General features: G+C 35.0%; 2 protein-coding genes and 1 long non-coding RNA gene across 4 annotated transcripts in view; 1 reads left to right on the top strand and 2 right to left on the bottom strand.

Moving 5' to 3' along the window:
* LOC122144795 overlaps positions 1-3,765 on the bottom strand; it is a 40,700-nt gene extending 36,935 nt beyond the window's left edge. Inside the window, exons 1-2 of the long non-coding RNA XR_006159837.1 lie at positions 3,575-3,765; positions 2,281-2,330 (exon numbers count right to left, since the gene is read on the bottom strand). This is a non-coding gene — a long non-coding RNA (uncharacterized LOC122144795). The remainder of the gene's footprint in view (positions 1-2,280; positions 2,331-3,574) is intronic.
* Positions 3,766-4,249: 484 nt separating this feature from the next.
* On the top strand, positions 4,250-10,158 carry LOC109052618 (heat shock factor protein 2-like). Its single transcript, XM_042755947.1, has 12 exons — positions 4,250-4,437; positions 5,038-5,146; positions 5,264-5,391; positions 5,524-5,648; positions 5,885-5,960; positions 6,081-6,142; positions 7,469-7,547; positions 7,878-8,002; positions 8,102-8,347; positions 8,966-9,068; positions 9,276-9,336; positions 9,425-10,158. Exons 1-12 carry the CDS (start codon positions 4,345-4,347, stop codon positions 9,700-9,702), a joined length of 1,485 nt encoding a protein of 494 aa, XP_042611881.1. The 5' UTR covers positions 4,250-4,344; the 3' UTR covers positions 9,703-10,158.
* A 1,455-nt stretch (positions 10,159-11,613) lies between these two features.
* LOC109052617 (serine incorporator 1-like) lies at positions 11,614-19,154 on the bottom strand. Of its 2 annotated transcripts, none has more exons than XM_019070035.2 (10): positions 18,997-19,154; positions 17,023-17,184; positions 16,724-16,918; positions 16,504-16,583; positions 16,104-16,241; positions 14,520-14,689; positions 14,267-14,357; positions 14,041-14,182; positions 13,726-13,950; positions 11,614-12,531 (listed from the first exon to the last, which is right to left on the bottom strand). In XM_019070035.2, exons 3-10 carry the CDS (start codon positions 16,891-16,893, stop codon positions 12,393-12,395), a joined length of 1,155 nt encoding a protein of 384 aa, XP_018925580.2. In that variant the 5' UTR covers positions 16,894-16,918; positions 17,023-17,184; positions 18,997-19,154; the 3' UTR covers positions 11,614-12,392. The 2 variants fall into 2 exon arrangements, with proteins under 2 accessions (XP_018925580.2, XP_042611868.1); XM_042755934.1 differs by having other exon boundaries at positions 16,724-16,911; positions 18,997-19,060.
* Between the last annotated feature and the right edge of the window lie 1,495 nt (positions 19,155-20,649).

Raw genomic sequence — 20,649 nt, 5'->3', positions numbered from 1 at the left:
TCCAGTAACATACTGTACATTGTACTGTTTCTCTCTCATGATGCCCCGCGCCTTCTGAAACGCTTTTCATTCATCGAGGCTCATCTCTTGCCCTTGAAAAGCGAGGAACGTGTGCTTTGATTGGCCAGGCTATGCCCGCTTGTGATTGGCCCGAATGCCTCAAGCGTGAGACCGAAATGTTATGCTTCTTAAGCATGATTGTGAAGTCGCTTGTCCGGTCAGGAAGGCGGACGAGACGAAAAACATAAACGTGCTAAATTGATAAACATGATATAAACATGATTTATAGTCGTGTTTTCTTTTTGGAAGGGCAAAAAACAAAGTAGTTTTGCTTTCTCAACGAAAACAAAACGTCACACACATCGACGGCGACCGGCCTGAGTGAGCAGAGGCGCGGGGCGACTTGAGAATGCGGTTGCTGCTAGGCGGATTCTAAGATTCCAAGGCGGAGCATAACCTTGTGCTTGCAGCAAAAAAAAGGCAACCACACCGTGACGACCCGGGTGCTGGATGCCACTTTATCCCTGTGTAAAGCCGATTCGACAATCACAAGTGCAAAGTTTGATGTATTTCCTCAGCGACCAGCACGGATTCAGTCCCAGGCATGACAAAGCGGATATCGTCCTCTTTTGGAAGGCCAAAACAAAGTAGTTTTTGCTTTCACAGTGAAACACACAGCGTCTATATGTCATGGCGGCAGCAACAACAATACTACAACGAGAATAAAAGGTACGCCTTCTTTCTTTGCGTGAACATCTGGGCGGCGTTATGCAAATCTTCCCACATACTGACATAGAGATGTGGGGCTGTGTTAGGATGAGCCGTTTCAGGGGGGCATGGATGACAAGTCTCAAATTTTATAAAGAATAATCTCTTTGGATTTGAGACTTTAGTCTTTGCAACTTCACAGATCTTCTTTATTCACCAAAAGCTTGTAACACTCCAAAGAGAAAGGAAAATTTGAAATCGCATCATATGACTCCTTTAAAGTAAATTGCACCGATTTAGCGGTTTCGAATTTACTAAAACATTTATTATCTAAAATACTTATAAAATACATACTTATTATCAGATCAAATCTAAATCCCATTTATCCATATACCTTTTTTTTTTCTTTTTTTCAATAACACTTCACATAAGGCCCTTATGATATAATCTGATTGGCATTATATAAAAAAAATTGAAAGAAAGAAAGAAAGAGTGTTCATTGCAAATATTCTATATACTAGGCAGTAGTGACTTTCCTATCACTTGTCTAACTATAATTCACACTGATTTTTGCCATCTCCATAATCTCTCTTTACCAAGAATCAAAGAATGTTCTAATTATGGCTATTAGGAAAGACCCTTTGATGTAATCGTTGATGTGAATATTACTGTCTGTTCTCATTAGTCGAATTCAGGCCTGTCAAGTTCATTCTCTGTTACGCTCACCTTAATGTTCGTCTCAGTGTTTGTTAGTCCTCTTACAGTTACTCTGTCCAACATCAGGTCTGGTTAATTAAAATACAGCCTTTTATTTCTCTCAGAAGGCAATTTGTTTTTGCAGCTGGCTTAACAAATTAAAATCAAGTGCTAAGCATTTAAAAAGCAGCACAATAATCAGTTATTTATAACATCAGCTAAACCTGAAATTACTATCACATGTGTGTACGTGTGGGAGAGAAGAAGCCTGAGCGCATAAAAAGGCTCTTTTTTGCAGCTGCATGGGTTTAAAATCCTCTTCACAAACAGATTCAAGGGGCATTGAGGAGGACAAAAGTTTAATCTCGCCATGTTTTCCCTCGCAGGTGATTAGGTTTGTTAAAAACGCTGCCCTTATAACCCCTTGCTTGCGACAATGCCTTGCATTCTGCTCTATGCAACCACATTTTAGCATGCATTTTTATTTAATGTACTGTTCAAGAACAATCTGAATGTCATCGACAAGTGTAATGATCAAGCTATCATCTATATATGAACTGTTCAGATCAGATCGAGTTCACTACTATTATTTGCTGTGCAATGCTGACCTCTAGTGTTAGAATATGACAGTGCTAGTTCTAACAAGAAATAAATGTGGGCCAAAAGACTACATGCATGCATCATACATTTCATTCAATCCTCAATTCCCTATTAGTTATTCAAAAAATGTTTTCCTTCACGCCACAATTACACATGTCGCTGCCAAATGTTTTGACTATATTAATGTAGCAGCATTATATCTGCAATATGTAACCCAATGACAAAGATGCAATAACTGTAAAGTGAAATATTAAAATACTCATTAATAATACTCACTTGTGCAAACTGTATGAACTCCAACTGTAATGACGTGCAAATTGGATCTGCTGTATCACACTTTTACTCCAAAAGACATTTAATTTCAGTAACTTAATTTTTAATTAACTTCAGTAACCATGACTCCAGTTTTTAGTGTCACCTGATGTCCATTCAAAAATCATTCTAATATGCTCATTTGCTCAAGACACTTTTAAAGTGAAGTGACATGTGGCAAGTATAGTGACCCATACTCGGAATGGGCGCTCTGCATTTATCCCATCCAAAGTGCGCGCACACACACACACACACACAGCAGTGAACACACACACCAGGAGCAGTGGGCAGGCAATTGTTTTTTTTTTTTGTTGTTTTTTTTTTTTTGATGCAGCGCCCGGGGAGTAGTTGGGGGTTCAGTGCTTTGCTCAAGGGCACCTCGGTCGTGGTATTTAATGTGGGAGAGGGCGCTGTACATTCACACCCCCACCTACAATCCCTGCTGGTACGAGACTCGAACCCACAACCTTTGGGTTACGAGTCAGACTGTCTAACCATTAGGCCATGACATTCGTCTGCATTGATTCAGCATTTTGCAAAAGGATTCAGATTTATAGAACATTGTTGCAATACAATATATAATTCATTTATTTCACAAGCAAAAGTGTCCAATACCAGGAGGGTTAACAAAGATAAAGCAAGTAGTTTGAACTTGCCACTGTGAGGCAACCTGCTCCATGTAAAATAAATTTATACACTACCAATTTTTTAGAAAAAATAAAAATAAAATATATTGAATATTTGTATCAAAATTTTTTACAGAATATACAGTTTACAGAATATAAATATAAAACTGTTTTGTGAAGAATGTTGTCACAAACAATCTATTTATTTATTCATTTAAATTTTGATTTGTAAAGCTTGTAAAGTTAAATTGATGAATGATCCTTTGAGATATTGTCAAAAGGCTACAGAATAATAATAATAATAATAATAATAATAATAATAAACATTTAATATGTAAATATTTTATGGGCCATGTTGTCACAATATATGGCACCTGCCATTAAGATGTCACAAATAGTCTATTTATTGATTTTTTTTTTTCTTTTTCTTCTTCTTTTTTACAACAGCTGTACACAACAATGTAAAAGGTAACACTGAGCAATATCACACAGCTAGAGTGCTGCTGCTATGAATATCTTCACAGGTGTGATTCAGTTGGCAAAGGTCTGCAGGCCGAAGCAAACGTGTTCAGTAAACTGTATATTTTTACACAACAGTTCCAAACACAAGTACATAATAAAAAATAACTTACATTTTAGACTTGATTTGGCCAGTTAGCTGATATGTTTCTTCTCCATTAACGAATTTAATAGTTTCAAAACAAGCTAAGCCATCAAGCTTTGATGGTGACAAGGAAACACAAAGACCGCCACGGAGCATCACGAATGAGTGGAACGGAGCGACACAGAGTTCCCTCAAGCGCTCACAGCCTGACTCGGATAAAACTCCACTCCGTGTTTTCCATTCCCGCTCCACGCAGACCTCAAACAATCAACACCAACACCAGTGGATCTACTGTTGCTAGTGTAGATTTATTAAGTTTATTTACGTGCTATAGCATAAATATGATGCAATAATATTTCTTTAGAGGACATAATTCACGGAAAAATATTCTAATTTACACTTTTAATCAATTATAATTTTGTTTTAAAACGCTAATATAGTGAGATTTGATGTTGCGATTTGTGCAACAGACATTCATGCAAAAAAAAAACTAACAGTGGAGAACGCGCAATTCATTTTTGAGCGCTGGTGTCGTTTTATTTCTCTTGGGGGTGAAAGAGTGACCAATCAAGTCCCTCGCTCTTCAACGAAGAGTTTTCATTGGCTACCACCAACATACGCCTGACAATACACGTGAGCAATCTTACGTAAGGCCGCCACGGACCAATCAGAGCTCTCAAATCCTACAGGAAGTTGTGTAGTTGCGTCGCTTTTTTTCCACTGGTTAGCGTGTTTTGTCTAACCCAAGAAAATAATCGGATTCATATTATTTATTCTTTGCATTTTCGCTCCAGAAAAATGAAACACAACTCCAACGTACCCGCATTTCTCACCAAGCTTTGGACCCTCGTCGAGGATTCGGATACAAATGAATTTATTTGCTGGAGCCAGGTAACGTTAAATGAAAAGCATTTTCATGTTAGCATTCTAGCTTAATTTACAGTGACACAGATATTTGTGATCCGGGTCCTATGCGATTAGATGTTTGTTATGATGGATGTGTGTCAGATTATAGATGTCGTGTTATGATATAAGTATTAAGATTTTCCATTTTATTTTCTTATTTAACAGTTTTATTATTATTTAGTTCTTTGGAGGATTTGCACATGTACGTGTGTTTGTGTATGTAATGTGTATCTATAAATAGATCTTGTATTATAATATTGTAATCAGGAAAATAGTAAACTCACATTTTTATTATTTTCTCACCTTAATGTTGTTCCACACCTTCATAGTATTCTTTTTATTGTTATTTTTATTGTAATTTCTCTGTGAAATACAAAAATAGCATTTTGATGTTTTATTATTATTATTATTATTATTTTGAATGTAAACACTCTTCCATTCAATCAAGTATTTATATTGACCATGTCTGTAAAGCTAAAAAAAAAAAAACATGCACACAGATTGTATTCTACAGAATGAGGAACAACATACAAAAAGTCAGGTCCATTTTATTTTGTTAACAAGGCTCTTCATTTGTTTTTATAGGAAGGGAACAGTTTCCTTGTACTGGATGAACAAAGGTTTGCAAAAGAGATTCTCCCAAAGTTTTTCAAGCACAACAACATGGCCAGTTTTGTCCGACAGCTCAACATGTGTAAGTTGTTTCCACTGCTACAGCTTCACCGAAATTCTCCTCCTTCCTCATTGTTCAGCTGTAATTAGAGATCAATGTTCGTTTCTTTGTCTCTTTGTTCCTTTCCTTTCCAAACAGATGGTTTTCGCAAGGTGATGCACATTGACACGGGCATAGTGAAGCAAGAGCGAGATGGACCAGTTGAATTCCAGCATCCATATTTCAAACATGGGCAAGATGACCTGCTAGAGAACATCAAAAGAAAGGTAAATCTCTGTTAAAAATGACGAAATTAGAAAATAGAGACCTGAAAATAAAATGCAAATGAAAATATTTAGAGAACATATATTTTAAAATGTAAAATATTGTCATTAAGATTGTCATTATTCTTGATATAGGTGTCAAATGCTCGCCCTGAAGAGAGCAAAATAAGGCAAGATGATCTTTCTAAAATTCTGACAAGCGTTCAGAACGTACATGAGCAGCAAGAAGACATGGATGCTAGACTTGCTACATTGAAAAGGTAATGAAATATTCTGTTAGAAGCTTAATTTATACTTGTGCCTTGCATTATCCTGTATCATTTAATCTCGTCCGTGTGCATTTACCCAGAAGTTAAGGAAACAGACAGTCTAATCGCTAGTTGTACCTAATACTTCCCTGTTCAGCAAGTATCAACCTGGTTAAACCACTCCGAATATCTTAGCAACAGCAGAAAATGTCTAACTCTCATTCTCTTTTCTGTTGTCTTTTCTTCAGAGAGAATGAAGCTCTTTGGACAGAGCTGTCAGACCTCAGACAGAAACATGCACAGCAGCAGCAGGTCATAAAGGAGGTACGTTCTACTTACACATAGCAGTTTTGCAGACATTTCAATTGTATTTCAGCATAAAAAGAGCAGGATCTAATGCACGGGTTTGAATGTTAATGCCACGTTTTGTATTGTTCCCTGCAGCTGGTGCAGTTCATCTTCACATTGGTTCAGAACAACCGTATGCTAAATTTAAAACGCAAAAGGTAAGACTAAAAAGTATGTGTATGCATCTAATAAAAGCTGTTGAAATTTCAGCTTTGCCATCACAGAAATGAAATAGATTTTAAAATATATTAACAGAAGACTCTTATTTTAAATAAAAGATGAGTACTGTAAAAAACAACAAAAAAAAAAAAAAAAAAAAAATTATATATATATATATATATATATATATATATATATATATATATATAGGGCTGCACGATTAATCGCATACATATATATATATATATATATATTAGGGCTGCACGATTAATCGCATGCATTTGTCATGCGTGTCTCATCAGTAAAGCCGGTTCCGTGATTAGCGGCAAATATCCGTCACCTGTTTTCAAATGCACCGGGAGTTCATACAAAGAGCCGTAGTTCACTGACAAGCTACGCAATATCGTGTTCATAATCGAATGCGATTAATCTCAATTATGAACAGAATATTGCGTAGCTTGTCAGTGAACTATGGCTCTGTGTATTAACTGCCGCTCCCGTTTGAAAAACAGGTGACAGACATTTACCGCTAATCACGGAACCAACTAAAATTAAAATAAAAGCATAACAAAATCATACAATTAACAGCACAACCCTAAAAAATATGCAAAAATGCGTTCAAGAGATTAATTGCAATTAACGATTAATCCAAAATTTAAAAAAAATGTTTACATAATCTATGTGTGTGTACTGTGTATTTATTATGTATGTGTAAATACAAACACATGCTTCTATATTTTTAAGAAAAATGTTACTTTTATGTATTAAATATATTTATATTTGATATAATTTATATTAATATAAATATATACATGTAAATATATTCAAAATATATGCTGTATGTGTGTGTATTTATATATTCATAATAAATATACACAGTACACACACATATATTATGTAAACCAAAGGTTTTATTTTGGATGTGATTAATTTTTTGACAGCACTAATAAGGTATACATAAAGGCATACATAAGCTACATATTAATAATGGTGTAAAATATATTAATATTTGTTTTTAATTTCTAATAATGAAATACAATTTTATTTAAAAAAAATATAAATTCAAAATTAATTATTAATCAGAATTGGGACCATATATATATATATATATATATATATATATATGGTCCCAATTCTGATTAATAATTAATTCTTTCAGTAATTTTGAGAGAAAGAATTTATATTTTTTTTTAAATAAAATTGTATTTCATTATTAGAAATGAAAAACAAATATTAATATATTTTACACCATTATTAATATGTAGCTTATGTATACCTTTATGTATACCTTTAATGATTAATATGTACTTGCTATCTAATTTCAGGCCACTTACACACAACACAAAAGAAAATAAGTCGAAATTCATCCACCAGATCTTCGAGGAATCTATGGACCACAGCAAAGTAGGTGTAAAACCATCCAGGGATGATTCGGTTCCATGCACTTTGTCTGTCCTTGCTACTAGGAGGAAATGTGCTCTTGTCAGTTATATTGTAAATGTAATGTTGCTATTCATTATCTTGCGTTTTTCTCTCTTAATGAGATTTGAGGCAGGGTTCACTTTGTGTGAAAGTGTCCTGCCCCTGGATATGAACCTTAAATTGTGAGAATCACCGTCAGTTAAATTCACGTTGGTGGGGGACCGATTTATTTATATAAACATGATATTCCTCATTAATATTGGAACTTGAAGCTCTGTTTGTCAGAGACTTATCTCTTGCCGTCTCTGTTAGTCCTCAGTGAATGGACTCAATGGATTGAAGAACAGTTCCGACATTTCTGAAGACGTCGTCATCTGTGACATCACAGAGGAAGATGCAGAATTTACAGATGGCGTATCGGTACCAGCTGACCAAGGGTAAGCATTTAGGTTTTAATTCAAACCATTGCACCTCCTTTGCATAACGTTTTGACAGCAAATTAGAAATGAGATCTGTGTTTTCTTGATTTCTTACAGAGATGCTGAAATTGTGGAAGTTGCTTGTGAAAGCAGCCCGACTATAAGAAACGACAGCACAAACGAAACTGGAACAAATTCAACCACTCAACAAGAAGCAGTACCCAAATTCATCTCTGACATTTCATCAAGCGCCCTGCAGTTGAACAAACCCTCAGCTCTAAGTTCAGAGGATCCAGTCAAGCTGATGGACTCCATTCTCAGCGAAAATGGAGCCATTTCACAAAACATAAACCTTCTTGGCAAGTAAGTAGGCCAGTGTTGCCAATATACAATACAAGGCTGTTGAGATTTAATATCAATCCTATTGAGCTTCTCACTTGCCAAGAGAGAAAAAAAAAGTTCCTTACTATTGAGTAAACAATAATTATTCAAACTCTGAGAACTTATGAAAGCCAGTTTCTACCACATAAGAAAAAAAATGTTTTGGTAAATCATAATCCATAATTTTGATTTTATCTCATAATCTCATAATTTAGATTTTTAATCTAATTAATTTCAGTGTTTTAAAAAAAAAATTCTATATTTTTTCATAATTGATTTTATCTCCTAATTATGACATCTCAAAATTTTTGTCACATAATTCTGACTTTTTCTCTCATAATTTTGACTTTTTTACCACACGTAGTATCTCACTTTTATGAAGTCTGTCAAAGTGAGGTTTTTTTTTTTTTTTTCATGTGGTTGAAATAGGCTTCCATTCTACTAAATAACTGATTCAACAAAATTCAGGCTTTGCATTTCTCTTTATTTTTTATTATTGATTTATCTTTTTATTGGTGAGTCTTGTAGTCGTGCAAAAATTACACATTTCTGCTTTAAGAATATTTAATGAACATTTCATTGTAAATGAAATCACTGCAGAGTTGAGCTGATGGACTATCTGGACAGCATTGACTGCAGTCTGGAAGACTTCCAGGCCATGCTGTATGGAAAACAGTTCAGCATTGACCCAGATATCATACAGGTTTGTTTGGAGATTCCATGAGCCATAATGTGTTTACTTCCCTTTTTTTTTTTTTAATCTAACTTTTACAATTTAGAAAAACATTAAAATAATTTCCAATGATGCATCGCTCAGCTTCTATAATTCACCATGATGACTTGTTTAATTTTATTCTGCATTGTCATATTTTTGATAAAGCTGTTTTTTTTTTTTTTTTGCTGTCGGCAGGAAGCGGTCTCGGAAACAAAAGATAGCATCAACAAAGGGAATCCTGAGCCTGACAACACAGGTAATTGTTGCATGTTCGTTTATAAATCGGTGTCATTTGTGTGCCCTCACTGTGCTTTGTTTACTAGCGTGTTGGTTACGTCATTCAGATAAGCAGCTGATCCAGTATACAACCTGCCCTCTGCTGGCCTTCCTGGATGGATGCACCCCTCTGGCCCCACCAGATTCTCCAACTGAAAACCTGAGCCAGCCTATCCTGCCCCAGAGCCCTGAAACACCCACAGACCTGCTGGACAAGGCCCTGGAGATGGAGACGCCTCGCAGCTCTTTGATCCGTCTGGAGCCCCTCACAGAGGCGGAGGCGAGCGAGACCACGCTCTTCTACCTGTGCGAACTGAACTCTGACACGCCACAGCTTGATATCTGAAAGCTAATCAGCCTAGAAAACAGACCTTTTCATTTTTTGTAAATATTCATCAAAATGATGACCTTTATTTGCCAGAATTTTTTTGGTACCGTCTGTCCATGACATTCCTTCCTTTCACAGATACTTCTAGTTACTGTTCACTAGCTAGTGTCCTTTCCACAATCTCTACCAGGAGATTAGGCTGCTGTTATGTTGCTGGTTTACATTGCAGCTGTTTCGTGACGCACGTGTTTTCCCATTTTATTATTGAGCCATATAGAAAATGTTACAACGATCATTTATGTATATGGTATAGAAGTGCCTGCCTGATGTCCTAAAGTCACTGTAAATAGACGTGAAGACTTTGGCTTATGGTTAGTTCTATAATGTTGGACAATACACAGTGATTCTTGTTACCGTGAGCTTTTCATTATTATACAAAGCTTTGCAGTAGCATTAAAGGAATCTAAACGTTGATTCTGGTGGGGGTTTTTTTGGTTTGTTTTTTGGTTTTCGAATAGGGCTGGGTTGAAAAGTTTATTTTATGATTTTAACAAACCAAAAAAAGAAAAAAAAAACACTTTTTAAATCTCATTTTCCGTTAGTCCTGATTCGTAAGTAAAACTTAACCAAATAGTTTTTGCATACAATACTTTGAAGTCCTTCTCTTTCTTACTGTTGGGTGTAACAGCTGATTGCCTCGCGATACGATTAACGTCATCCACGGTAATCCGGGGAAGCTCTTGTAAACAGCGAGTGTAATATGTCATCCTCCCTAACCATTTTCACACAGTTATCACCAATAGCGAAAATGGCTTCCAGAACTGCATCGGATGTAACAGAGCTGGCTGAGACCAAACGCAGAAGCAATCATGCATAGAGTCTATATGCTTTGTTAGTTTGAAAAATTACTTAAGAAATTATTCTGACAATTTCATCATGAAATTTAAAGAAATAAATACAGATTTGTAGCTTCTGGGTTGTAGTGAGAAAGATTGCGGAGTCCACATGAATGGATAATCTCTTCCACTTTTAAATACGTACAACTAAAAATATAAAATATCTGTTTTGAACCGTGGAAGGACGTCAGTAAATCAGTTTATGTTGTGACTATGTCACAAACGAAAAAGTAAAAGAGGCACATTCACTACTATACTATACTATCTATTTATATTCTAACGACTAAATTGAGAAGATAATTAGAACTGTAGGCCTATAAACAGTAGTAAACATTTGAAGTGGATCAAAACCTTTCATCTAAGTTGTCCTAAATCCTAAAACCAAAATGCGTTCATCTTTGGACAACTTTGATTAACTTTTTTTGATCCACTTCAAATGTTGACTACTGTATGTAAAAAATCTACCAAAAATGTACCGAGAGGGTTCAAGGTTTAATTTACAGTATTAGTTGTTGTTGTTGTTGTTTTTCCATTTAGAAAAATACATATACCGGAATATTTTCAGGTAAATCGATATCGGAAACCTGAACCGTAATCATCAATGAATAATAATTAAACCAATAAATATATACCAATAACCCCAAACAAATTGACACTACAACGAGAACCCCAATGGGGAAGTCGTGGCCTAATGGTTAGAGAGTCGGACTCCCAATCGAAGGGTTGTGAGTTCGAGTCTCGGGCCGGCAGGAATTGTGGGTGGGGGGAGTGCATGTACAGTTCTCTCTCCACCTTCAATACCATGACTTAGGTGCCCTTGAGCAAGGCATCAAACCCCCAACTGCTCCCCGGGCGCCGCAGCATAAAATGGCTGCCCACTGCTCCGGGTGTGTGTTCACAGTGTGTGTGTGTGTTCACTGCTCTGTGTGTGTGCACTTCGGATGGGTTAAATGCAGAGCACGAATTCTGAGTATGGGTCACCATACTTGGCTGAATGTCACGTCACTTTCACTTTAAAAAAAAAAACATAATCTGGGTTTTTAACCTTTAATAAGATGAGATATTTGGTGATTACAATGCACTTGTCAAAGGGCAAAAAATAACACTGACACACAAAAAAAGTGAGAACTGCCATCAAGAAATCCACCGGTGTGCCTTTAATAGGCTACAATAAATGTTAAAGCAAAACAAGTCATCTATTAAGGTTTTATCAGCAAAGGATAATATAATCAGTGCAAAACATTGTTCAACACACACATTGGCTACAAGCATAAAATAAATAGTGCGCAAACAACTAACATGTGCAAGTTGCAAAAGGCTTAGCACTGTTAAGTCAAAATTAGTCATGTTCATGGTGCAAATCATCAAGGGGCGAAAAGCATGACAAAATCTCCTATTTTAAGTTGCCTGTAAATTTTCCACATGCTTATTCACTACTGTATATGTGCGTTCTATAGGAAACTATGGATGTCACGATTTATGGGAAAACATGACCTGCATTTTCAACTACTCTCCACAAATAACTTAAAATACGTTTTATTTATTTATTAAACATACAGAGGTTATTAATCAAGGTTATATTATCCTTAATTTTGAAGAACAAATTCTTGAAGGAAATATTAACTTCACATTACAGGAAACCCAAGCCATGTTCTTCATTTATTTCAGCTCATATATGAACAAATAAACACTACATAAAAGCATGCAAGGTTAAAAAAAAAAAAACATGTAGGGTCAGCTGAACGAACAAAACACTCACAAGTATTTACATTTAGACCCTCCTATCCCTATACATGTGGATAGTCCGTCCTCTCAGTCGAAGTCACGGTTGATGAGGACCAGTGGAGCCACCAGGGTCCACACATACAGAGAGATGCAGATCCAGCTGGAGGTGATCTTCACCCACACAGAGGGCCACTTGCTGGTCATAGTCTCATAGCTGGAGTCAGGGCTATAAAATTGACAAGAAAAAAAAAAATTCATTCAGAGTTTAAGGATAAATCTGTTTACCTTGTTGACCATAAACATTTAAATGACAACAAAATGCTAGATGATATTGTATATACTATATTGTATATTGTTTTTATTAAGAGCAGATTTAAGACTTTTGTTAAAAAGAATTTATAAAATTATTGTTAAAATATACATACATCACCGTTAAAAAGTTTGGGGGCAGCACCATTTCTTAGAATAAATATTAAAAAAAAAATACCTGTTCTGAAATAAATTTTTTTTTTCTTTCTGGATTCTTTGGTGAATAGAAAGGTCCAAAAGAACAGCATTTATTTGAAATATAATTTTTTTTTATAACATTAAAAATATCTCCCAGATACACTTTAATGTATCCTTGCTGAATATATGAATATATATTAGTGTTGTCAAACGATTAATCGCTAATAAAAGCATCCAAAATAACATTTTTGTTTACATAATGTGTACTGTCTATATTTATTATGTATATATAAATACACACACATACAATATGTATTTTGAAAATATTTACATGTATATACATTTATATTATATATAAATATATTTAACATATAAACATTTTTCTTAAATATTTACATGCATGCATTTGTTTTATTTATACATAATAAATATACACAGTGTACACATTATCTAAACAAAGCTTTTATTTTGGATGCGATTAATTGCGGTTAATTGTTTGACAGCACTAATATATATACATGCTTTATATTCATCTATAAAAGTCATACATTTATAAAAGTTAGGAAAGGACAGTTATTATTAAAAGACTATAAAGATCTAAAATGAATAATAATTAAATATATTAAAACAAAAAAAGACACACACACACGCTTGGTGGTAAATTTCTATTTCTATTCACCTAAAGAACCTTTTGTGGAATGAAAAGGTTCCATGGATGGTAAAGGTTCTTTATGGAACCATTGATGCCCATAAAGAACCTTTATTTTTAAGGGTGTATTGCAATTCAGTATATATACATTTATGTACAGAATTTTATGCATATTAATGCACTTTTGTAACCAGAAAAATGCCTTTTGAATTTCTGAAAATAAGCTCTTGATCTGCTTACAAAATTGGCCTAATCAAACTAAAATATGATCACTAATATATTATGAAATGAAACTGATAAATACATCGTCACATGGGCACATACCTGTACCAGTTTGTCAGTGTCATCATGATATACAGGGAAGCCAAGAAAAGCATGAAGTGGAAGAAAGAGTAGCTGTAGGTGACTCCATCCTTCTCATTGTCAACGGCACGGCTGGAGCCATCACCCATTTCAAAGTTGTCTGGAGCGGGACCATCCTCAATCAAAGCAGACTCGTCGCTGGTGAGGGTCAGTTTGTTCACTTGGGCATTGCTGGAGTTCCGGATGCTGAGGAAATAAAAAGACAAATTTGACTGCTGTGTTGAAAAATAGCTTCTAAAACAGACCCTATATTTTAACACATGCAAACTCTCTTACCTGGAGTACAGCACACACATCAGGAACAAGATCAAGCCCACAATACCCTGGGCATCCCACCACTGAACAACACGGTCCTGACCAGCAGGGGTGGTGCTGTTGAGGCCAATAATGCCAAGCAAGCTAGGGTTGCATCTGCGGTCTTGAAGGGCAAGAATATCATTATTTTAGACCGATATCATGAAAAGCAGAATGTTCCTGTAAACAAATCTCTCACAGTCCTTACCAGGCTCATTGGTCATGGCAGACCAGGTCAGATACATGGTGTACAGAGTAACAATGGAAGACTGCAAGAGACCAGATCTGGGCTGGGACTCCTGGAGAAGCAGCGGAAAGAAAAGGACATGAAGAAATTATTATTAGACAACTTGATGCTCACCTGATATGACACATATCCAAAATTTAAAGCAATACTGAAGTATAGGAGATGATCACAGTTTCAATACTAGTCAAACAAACAGACTTTTTGTATTTATTACCTGGATTTTAGGCAAGATGGACATGACAGATACACCAACGCACAGCAGCATGTTGATGCTGATGAAGACTTTGTTCTCAGTGCAGCCATCAGAGTGAGTGTAATACACGTAGAACAAGACCAGAGACATCAGCGACAGAGCGTAGTTGATGGCTGTGGCAGACAGAAGAGCTATGGATGGGAGAAAAAATAAATTACATTAGAACAATACAATCAGTCTTCATGACTGCATACACTGTAAAATATAAAAATAATGTGTTCTATTTATGACATTGTTTATGTTGAAGATATGCACTACTAACTACCATTGGCAAGATTTTCTCGAAAGAAACTTCTATCGAGTAAGGATGCAACCAATTCAAAATCAAAAGTGACATAAATTCTGTTCTTTTAAACTTCCTTTTCATCAAAAATAAAAAATAAAAAAAATAAACTATACCAAATTCTTACAAAAATGTAAATTTAAGTTTCCACAAAAATTTTAAGCAGCAACATGGTTTTCAACATTGATAATAAGAATCAATGACATTTTAAAATATATTATGCTAGAAAACTTAAATTGGAATAATATTTCACAATATTCCTGTTTTTACTGTATTTTTAAGCAAAAGAATAAGCCTTGCTGAGCATGAGAGACTAATTTCAAAAACATTAAAAAAAAGAAATTGATCAAACTTTTGAACAGTATTTAGGGTTTGAACGACTTCTAATTTTTTTTTTTTTAAAGTCGAAATCAACTAGACACTGATGACATCATTAATGAACAAATAAGTCCGGAGCTCACCTCGTGCACAGCTATGGCATATGACACAGTGCTGCTCACATGGCTATAGCTCCTATAACAGCTCATTTTTATCAGTTATTTTGTCTTTGGGTCCTTATATTTCCCACAGATTTCTGCTCGTTCTAAATCAGATAAAGATAAAGTAGCACAGTAAAGATTACATTTATATGAATGCATTAGTGAGAGCGATTGCGTGTGTGAATTAATTCTACCTGGTAGCGACTCTACTAGTAGTGAAGCTGTGGGATTTAGTTATTAAGAAATATATGCTTCAACTCTTCAGTTTCTAAGCTATTTTATTGAGAAATCACAGAACAGTGTTGACAATACATTTCTGCGCTGAATGATTCTGTGCACGCACGATTTGCACGTGATGTACGAGCTACTGTCTGTAGCCTATGTGTGTGTGTTACAGTGCAGCAGCACATTAGATTAGAATGCTGATTAACTTACCTGTTACTTATACAATAAGCTGTTTAAAACGTGCATTATCCCGTTCAATTTTGAGCATCCAGTAATATAATCACATATGTCTCGTGTCAGAGTATGCATTTATTTAATATTTTAACTGTTTGGAAACGGAGCGTAAATGTGGAAGTCCTTCAAAGATTTCTTATCTTGTTGCACCCTCTATAGGGCCGGCGACTAATCGATGTCAAGCTTAAAGCATCATGGCAGAGCATTGAAGTCTACTAGTCGATTATACATTTATATTTGTTGTTGTGCTGCACTGCTGCTTGTTGGAAAAAGTTTTTTGATTCTTATGTGGGACTGAACAAATCAAGTTCTCTTACTGCATACCTGCATACCAGCAGCGAGAGTTTCCCTCCTCCATTTTCTCCACCCAGGACTCGTTCCAAGAATGAGCAAAGTCGATCAAGAGCACCAGCTGGATGAGGATGAAACAGAACGCTGCAGCCATGCCTATGTAAAACCAGACTGGAAGAGACCCAACAGAAGCTCATCATTAGATCCTCACAAATAAATCTGAGAAACAACTCAAGTCTGCCTAATCTCACTCTCTCATCACTTAAGCTGACTAAACACTGTGCTGTTTTTGCTATCTTTTATGATAAATTCCGCTGTATAATGTATACTTAATGTAAACTATGTTTCACATTCAACAGTTATTTTTTAATGATAGTTGTTATGCATATTTGCATGCATATTTCATATTTAAGGTAATAAAATAAAACTTTACCAGTAGTAAAAGGGCCTTCAGGAATGAAGAAAGCTCCAACTGTAATAGCAGTGGCAGCCGCAAACTTGAAAAACCAAAACCTGTAGAAGATATGAATATTTAGAGGAAGCTCAATGAGACATTTCTGAAATTATTTTAGTCTTGCTCATAAGGATTCCAATCTTCAACCTGAGTTACAGGTCAAGACTTGAAGCATTAGGTCACACTAACGCCTACATACCCGTTATGCACAGCAGCTCTTGGGTCCTGGCTGCTCTTGACCTTTACCATGATGAGAGAGAAGAGCAGGAAAAACATAGCCATTCCAAAGCACACACGATACACAGCCTTATAGCCCACCAGCACATCGCAGTTCACATGACCTTGGACTCCCGGGATGGACGACCCCATTCCTCCTTCACAAAAAGCCTGGAATCTGCAGTGACGTTAAGAATAAAGGATCAGATTGCTTCAGCTGCAACCCTATAAAATAAATGCAAAACTTTAATTTAAATGAAACGCTCAGGAATGCTGGGTCACCTTCTTCAGATGCCCCTCCATGCCTGGCATGAGCATGATGCAGGCGATGGCCACACCCAGCAGCATAAAGAAGGCATAGATCAGCCGAGTGACTGTGGAGTTGTTTCCACTCGGGCAGCATCTGCACAGCAGGCAGGGAGCACTGCCACAAAGGCAAGGAATCTGCAAAGATAAAAAAAAATTACATTAAATCTGATGTAAGCAAATTTCAGATATTTAGTGAACTTCAGCCACACACTCCCTCTTCAGATCACAAGATTGTTTTTTTGTTTTTTCAGACCCTAGGGCTGTCGTAGTTTTCTTTTTATCTCAGCATGCATATTTCTGTAAAACCTGTCAGATAGTACCCCAAATATATATATTAAGCACCAGATGAGTTATAATTAGGCAAGCATTGTGCAAGATATTGTGACTGATAATTATAAAATCATTATGACTTTTTTTTTCGTTTTTTTTTTTTGGCTATTAATTAATAAATGACACCATCTGTAACAAATAGAAGCAGAATATTATATATAAGTTCATTTTGCCATTACAACAGCACAATGTAACATATGAAAGATGGGCAATTAATGCTTTTGAAAAGTGCAATTGAAAATCTCAGTTTTCAATTACCAATATGATGCTGATTTATCATCCCTAGACATAAACAGCTTAATTCTTCAAAATGAGCAGGACTGGGTGACGCATAAACATGACTTCAAAGTGACTCACATCAGTGTTTAAAAAACAGTCTAATTAAAGAGGCCTCATCCTTCATTTGTACTCCGGGTAAAACACTAGGCTTGTGGCTAAATTTGTCTGGCTTTACGTAACAAAAGAGTTTAGATAGATGTGATTAAAGAGGACATTAAATCCCTCCTAAAATAAAGGTCTGGTTAAACATCTTTTAAAAATATTCACACTACTAAATATGGGAGTCCTTATGAACATTAAGATTTTCATTTATTTATTTATTTTGTCAAGTCTCTTATATAACAAGCTCAACAGGGCTACACTTATTTGTTCAAAAATACAGTAAAAACAGTAGTATTCTCAAACATTATTTAAAAAAATTTGAAATAATAGTTTTCTTTTTTAATACATTTAATATAATAAATATTTTAGATATGTAATAATAAAATATTAAAATTTAATTTATTCAATTAATTACAAAACTTTTTTTTTTTTTTTTATAATATCTGAAAACAACAATATATATATATATATATATATATATATATATATATTATATTATTATATAATTTTTTTTTTAACTAAGTGTTATTGAAAAGTAAATACTGCTACATAGCCTCAGGCCCCAGTTTCCTCATCTCTCTCCTGTGTGTGTGTTTGTGTCGTGAACTGACATCTAATCGGTGTTTTGATGTCGCAACACTTGAAATCCTAACAAACATGTGACCTTCTTTGAAAACCTCGTGTTATGGTAGAAGATCATCTATGTGTGTCCCATTTAACCCCCCAAAAACATCACACAATGAGTTGCTGTCATGATCACAATTGCCGATAAAATACTGTTTATCTACGAGTAAGGTTATTTGGCTGCAATTACGAGTAAAAGTAGTAATATTGTCATTTGGTGATAAAAACTATGCAAAATATAACAACACAATTGCTATGTAACGTTATTAATATAAAAACATTTTGTGCTTCATCACAGCATGGGAACCACCCAACATGAAATTGTACATCTAGAAAAGCAAAACAACTGATTTAAATCAAACCACAACGTGATGCAATTACTTAATATTCCGTGGTGTGTCATTCTTTGTCAATATTAAAAAGATTCAGTGGGTTTTATGAATGAAGATCATCGTGAAGGGCCAGACAAACCGTTTTCTCTTTCGCGATTTTTTCCCCGATGAAGATGTCATCATCACAAGATAAACTCGCTAAAAACCAAATAGTTATTTTCCTTCGCACATCTATACGATTCTATTTATATTTCATCAGTATATTAATATGTAATCTTACCCAACTGGCCATGGAACAAAGCCCAAGTACGGCCCCCATGTTCAGCGGTGATGTGCGATGGCTCTGCGGACGGGTTTGAAAATGGACGCTGTGTGTTTACAATGTAGCTCCGCCGTCTGATGAAGCCGGAAACCACAGGTTACTGCCACATTCAACATTTCAAAATAAAACGTCGGGCTTTTTACGCAGACAAGTTACAAAGAAGGCGCTGGAAAAAGTCAAAAAATGTTACTTTTTAAGTCTCAATCTAAAAAAAAAAATGTTTGTTTGTTGATGTTTGACGCCAATTTGTAGGTTAGCCCTGTTCATATTTTGTTTTAAATTGTTCACAGTTATCCTTTCATAAACGCTCAAATATGCTAATTCTTTTCAAAGTTTAAGGACAACAAACTGAACAGCTCCTTTCACAAATCTGGTTTGTATGGCCCATAAGAATGGAAAGTTCCAGCTTTATATTTACAGGGTTCAGTATTGTTCCTTGCTCCATATTAATTGTTTCTTTCTTCTATATATATATATATATGTATATATATATATATATATATATATATATATATATATTTTGTAGGCTGCTTAATAATCTAGGATTGATGTCCATGTTTTTTTTGTTTTTTTTTATTTATCCACGTTTATATATATATATATATATATATATATATATATATATATATATATATATATATATATATATATATATATATATATAGTTTCCACAGAAATCTCCACACAAACAGGATTACATAAGTAGAATAGAATAGAATAGAATAGAATAGAATCTTTCTAAATACAGAATAAAAGTTAAGTAACAAACAATTACCTTCCAAGTAAGTGCTAATTAAAAAAAATCTACATTCTTAAACAAAATAAATTGTTATTTTGTAACATCTGTTTATTGCATGTTTACAAATTTACAGTAATTTACGTTAGAGATGATGATGATGATGAAAATGAGCCATCATCATACAATAAACCCCAACAACAAGGTGTTCAGAAAGTGAGCAGCTATTGTACACACTGGGAGAAAAGACAGAGCATTTATATTCACATTAGTGTGAAATCAGATGTCTACATAATTAATGCATGAAAAATTATTCAGTAATGAAATAGAAACCAAGAAAATCTGGAGTCAGTTAATGTAGACAGATGTGCCATCATGGAAGTCAAGCTGTTGCTAAGTCCAGGTAATAATTGGCACTGAGGCATATGATTAAATAAAGGGGAGCACTAGAATATCTGTGTTCTGAGAAAGTCGCTCCGGGAAATGTTATCGGTCAAAGTCTGATGTGAATGTCGGATTTGCATGCACTATTTTTAGAAGCAGCATATCATTTAAAATGGCAGTAATATTCATCCACCGAGATGCTGTTTCTTAACATGAAGTCTTAATCTTGCAAGTTTCGCCTCTTCCGTAGCTAGTTATTTGTGAGGATTAAACAAATTTATATTTTCCATTTCCACAGCCAATTTAAAAAATGACTTCTATCTCTAGGTTTATTTGTGAGATGAGGCAGAAGTGATACTTTACATAAGAGCTGTAATTGGCACAGAAAGTCTTATGAAAGGGCCACCGGTCTGTGATACACTTGGTCAGAATGTCTCCAAACCAGGGGAAGTGACAAATGGCAAATGTGCAACTCTAGAAACGTTTCCATT

This window comes from Cyprinus carpio, unplaced genomic scaffold, assembly GCF_018340385.1.
Source record: "Cyprinus carpio isolate SPL01 unplaced genomic scaffold, ASM1834038v1 S000006759, whole genome shotgun sequence".
Classification (NCBI taxonomy): domain Eukaryota; kingdom Metazoa; phylum Chordata; class Actinopteri; order Cypriniformes; family Cyprinidae; genus Cyprinus; species Cyprinus carpio.
This window is presented reverse-complemented; position numbering and strand designations above follow the sequence as displayed.

Coding starts and splice junctions, on each gene's coding strand:
- LOC109052618 (XM_042755947.1), top strand. CDS start 4,345: ATGAAACACAACTCCAACGTACCCGCATTTCTCACCAAGCTTTGGACC. Junction 4,438..5,037: donor AATTTATTTGCTGGAGCCAG/GTAACGTTAAAT, acceptor TTGTTTTTATAG/GAAGGGAACAGTTTCCTTGT. Junction 5,147..5,263: donor TGTCCGACAGCTCAACATGT/GTAAGTTGTTTC, acceptor CTTTCCAAACAG/ATGGTTTTCGCAAGGTGATG.
- LOC109052617 (XM_042755934.1), bottom strand. CDS start 19,035: ATGGGGGCCGTACTTGGGCTTTGTTCCATGGCCAGTTGG. Junction 16,584..16,723: donor AGAGCTGCTGTGCATAACGG/GTATGTAGGCGT, acceptor TATCTTCTACAG/GTTTTGGTTTTTCAAGTTTG. Junction 14,358..14,519: donor CCATCTTGCCTAAAATCCAG/GTAATAAATACA, acceptor CTGCTTCTCCAG/GAGTCCCAGCCCAGATCTGG.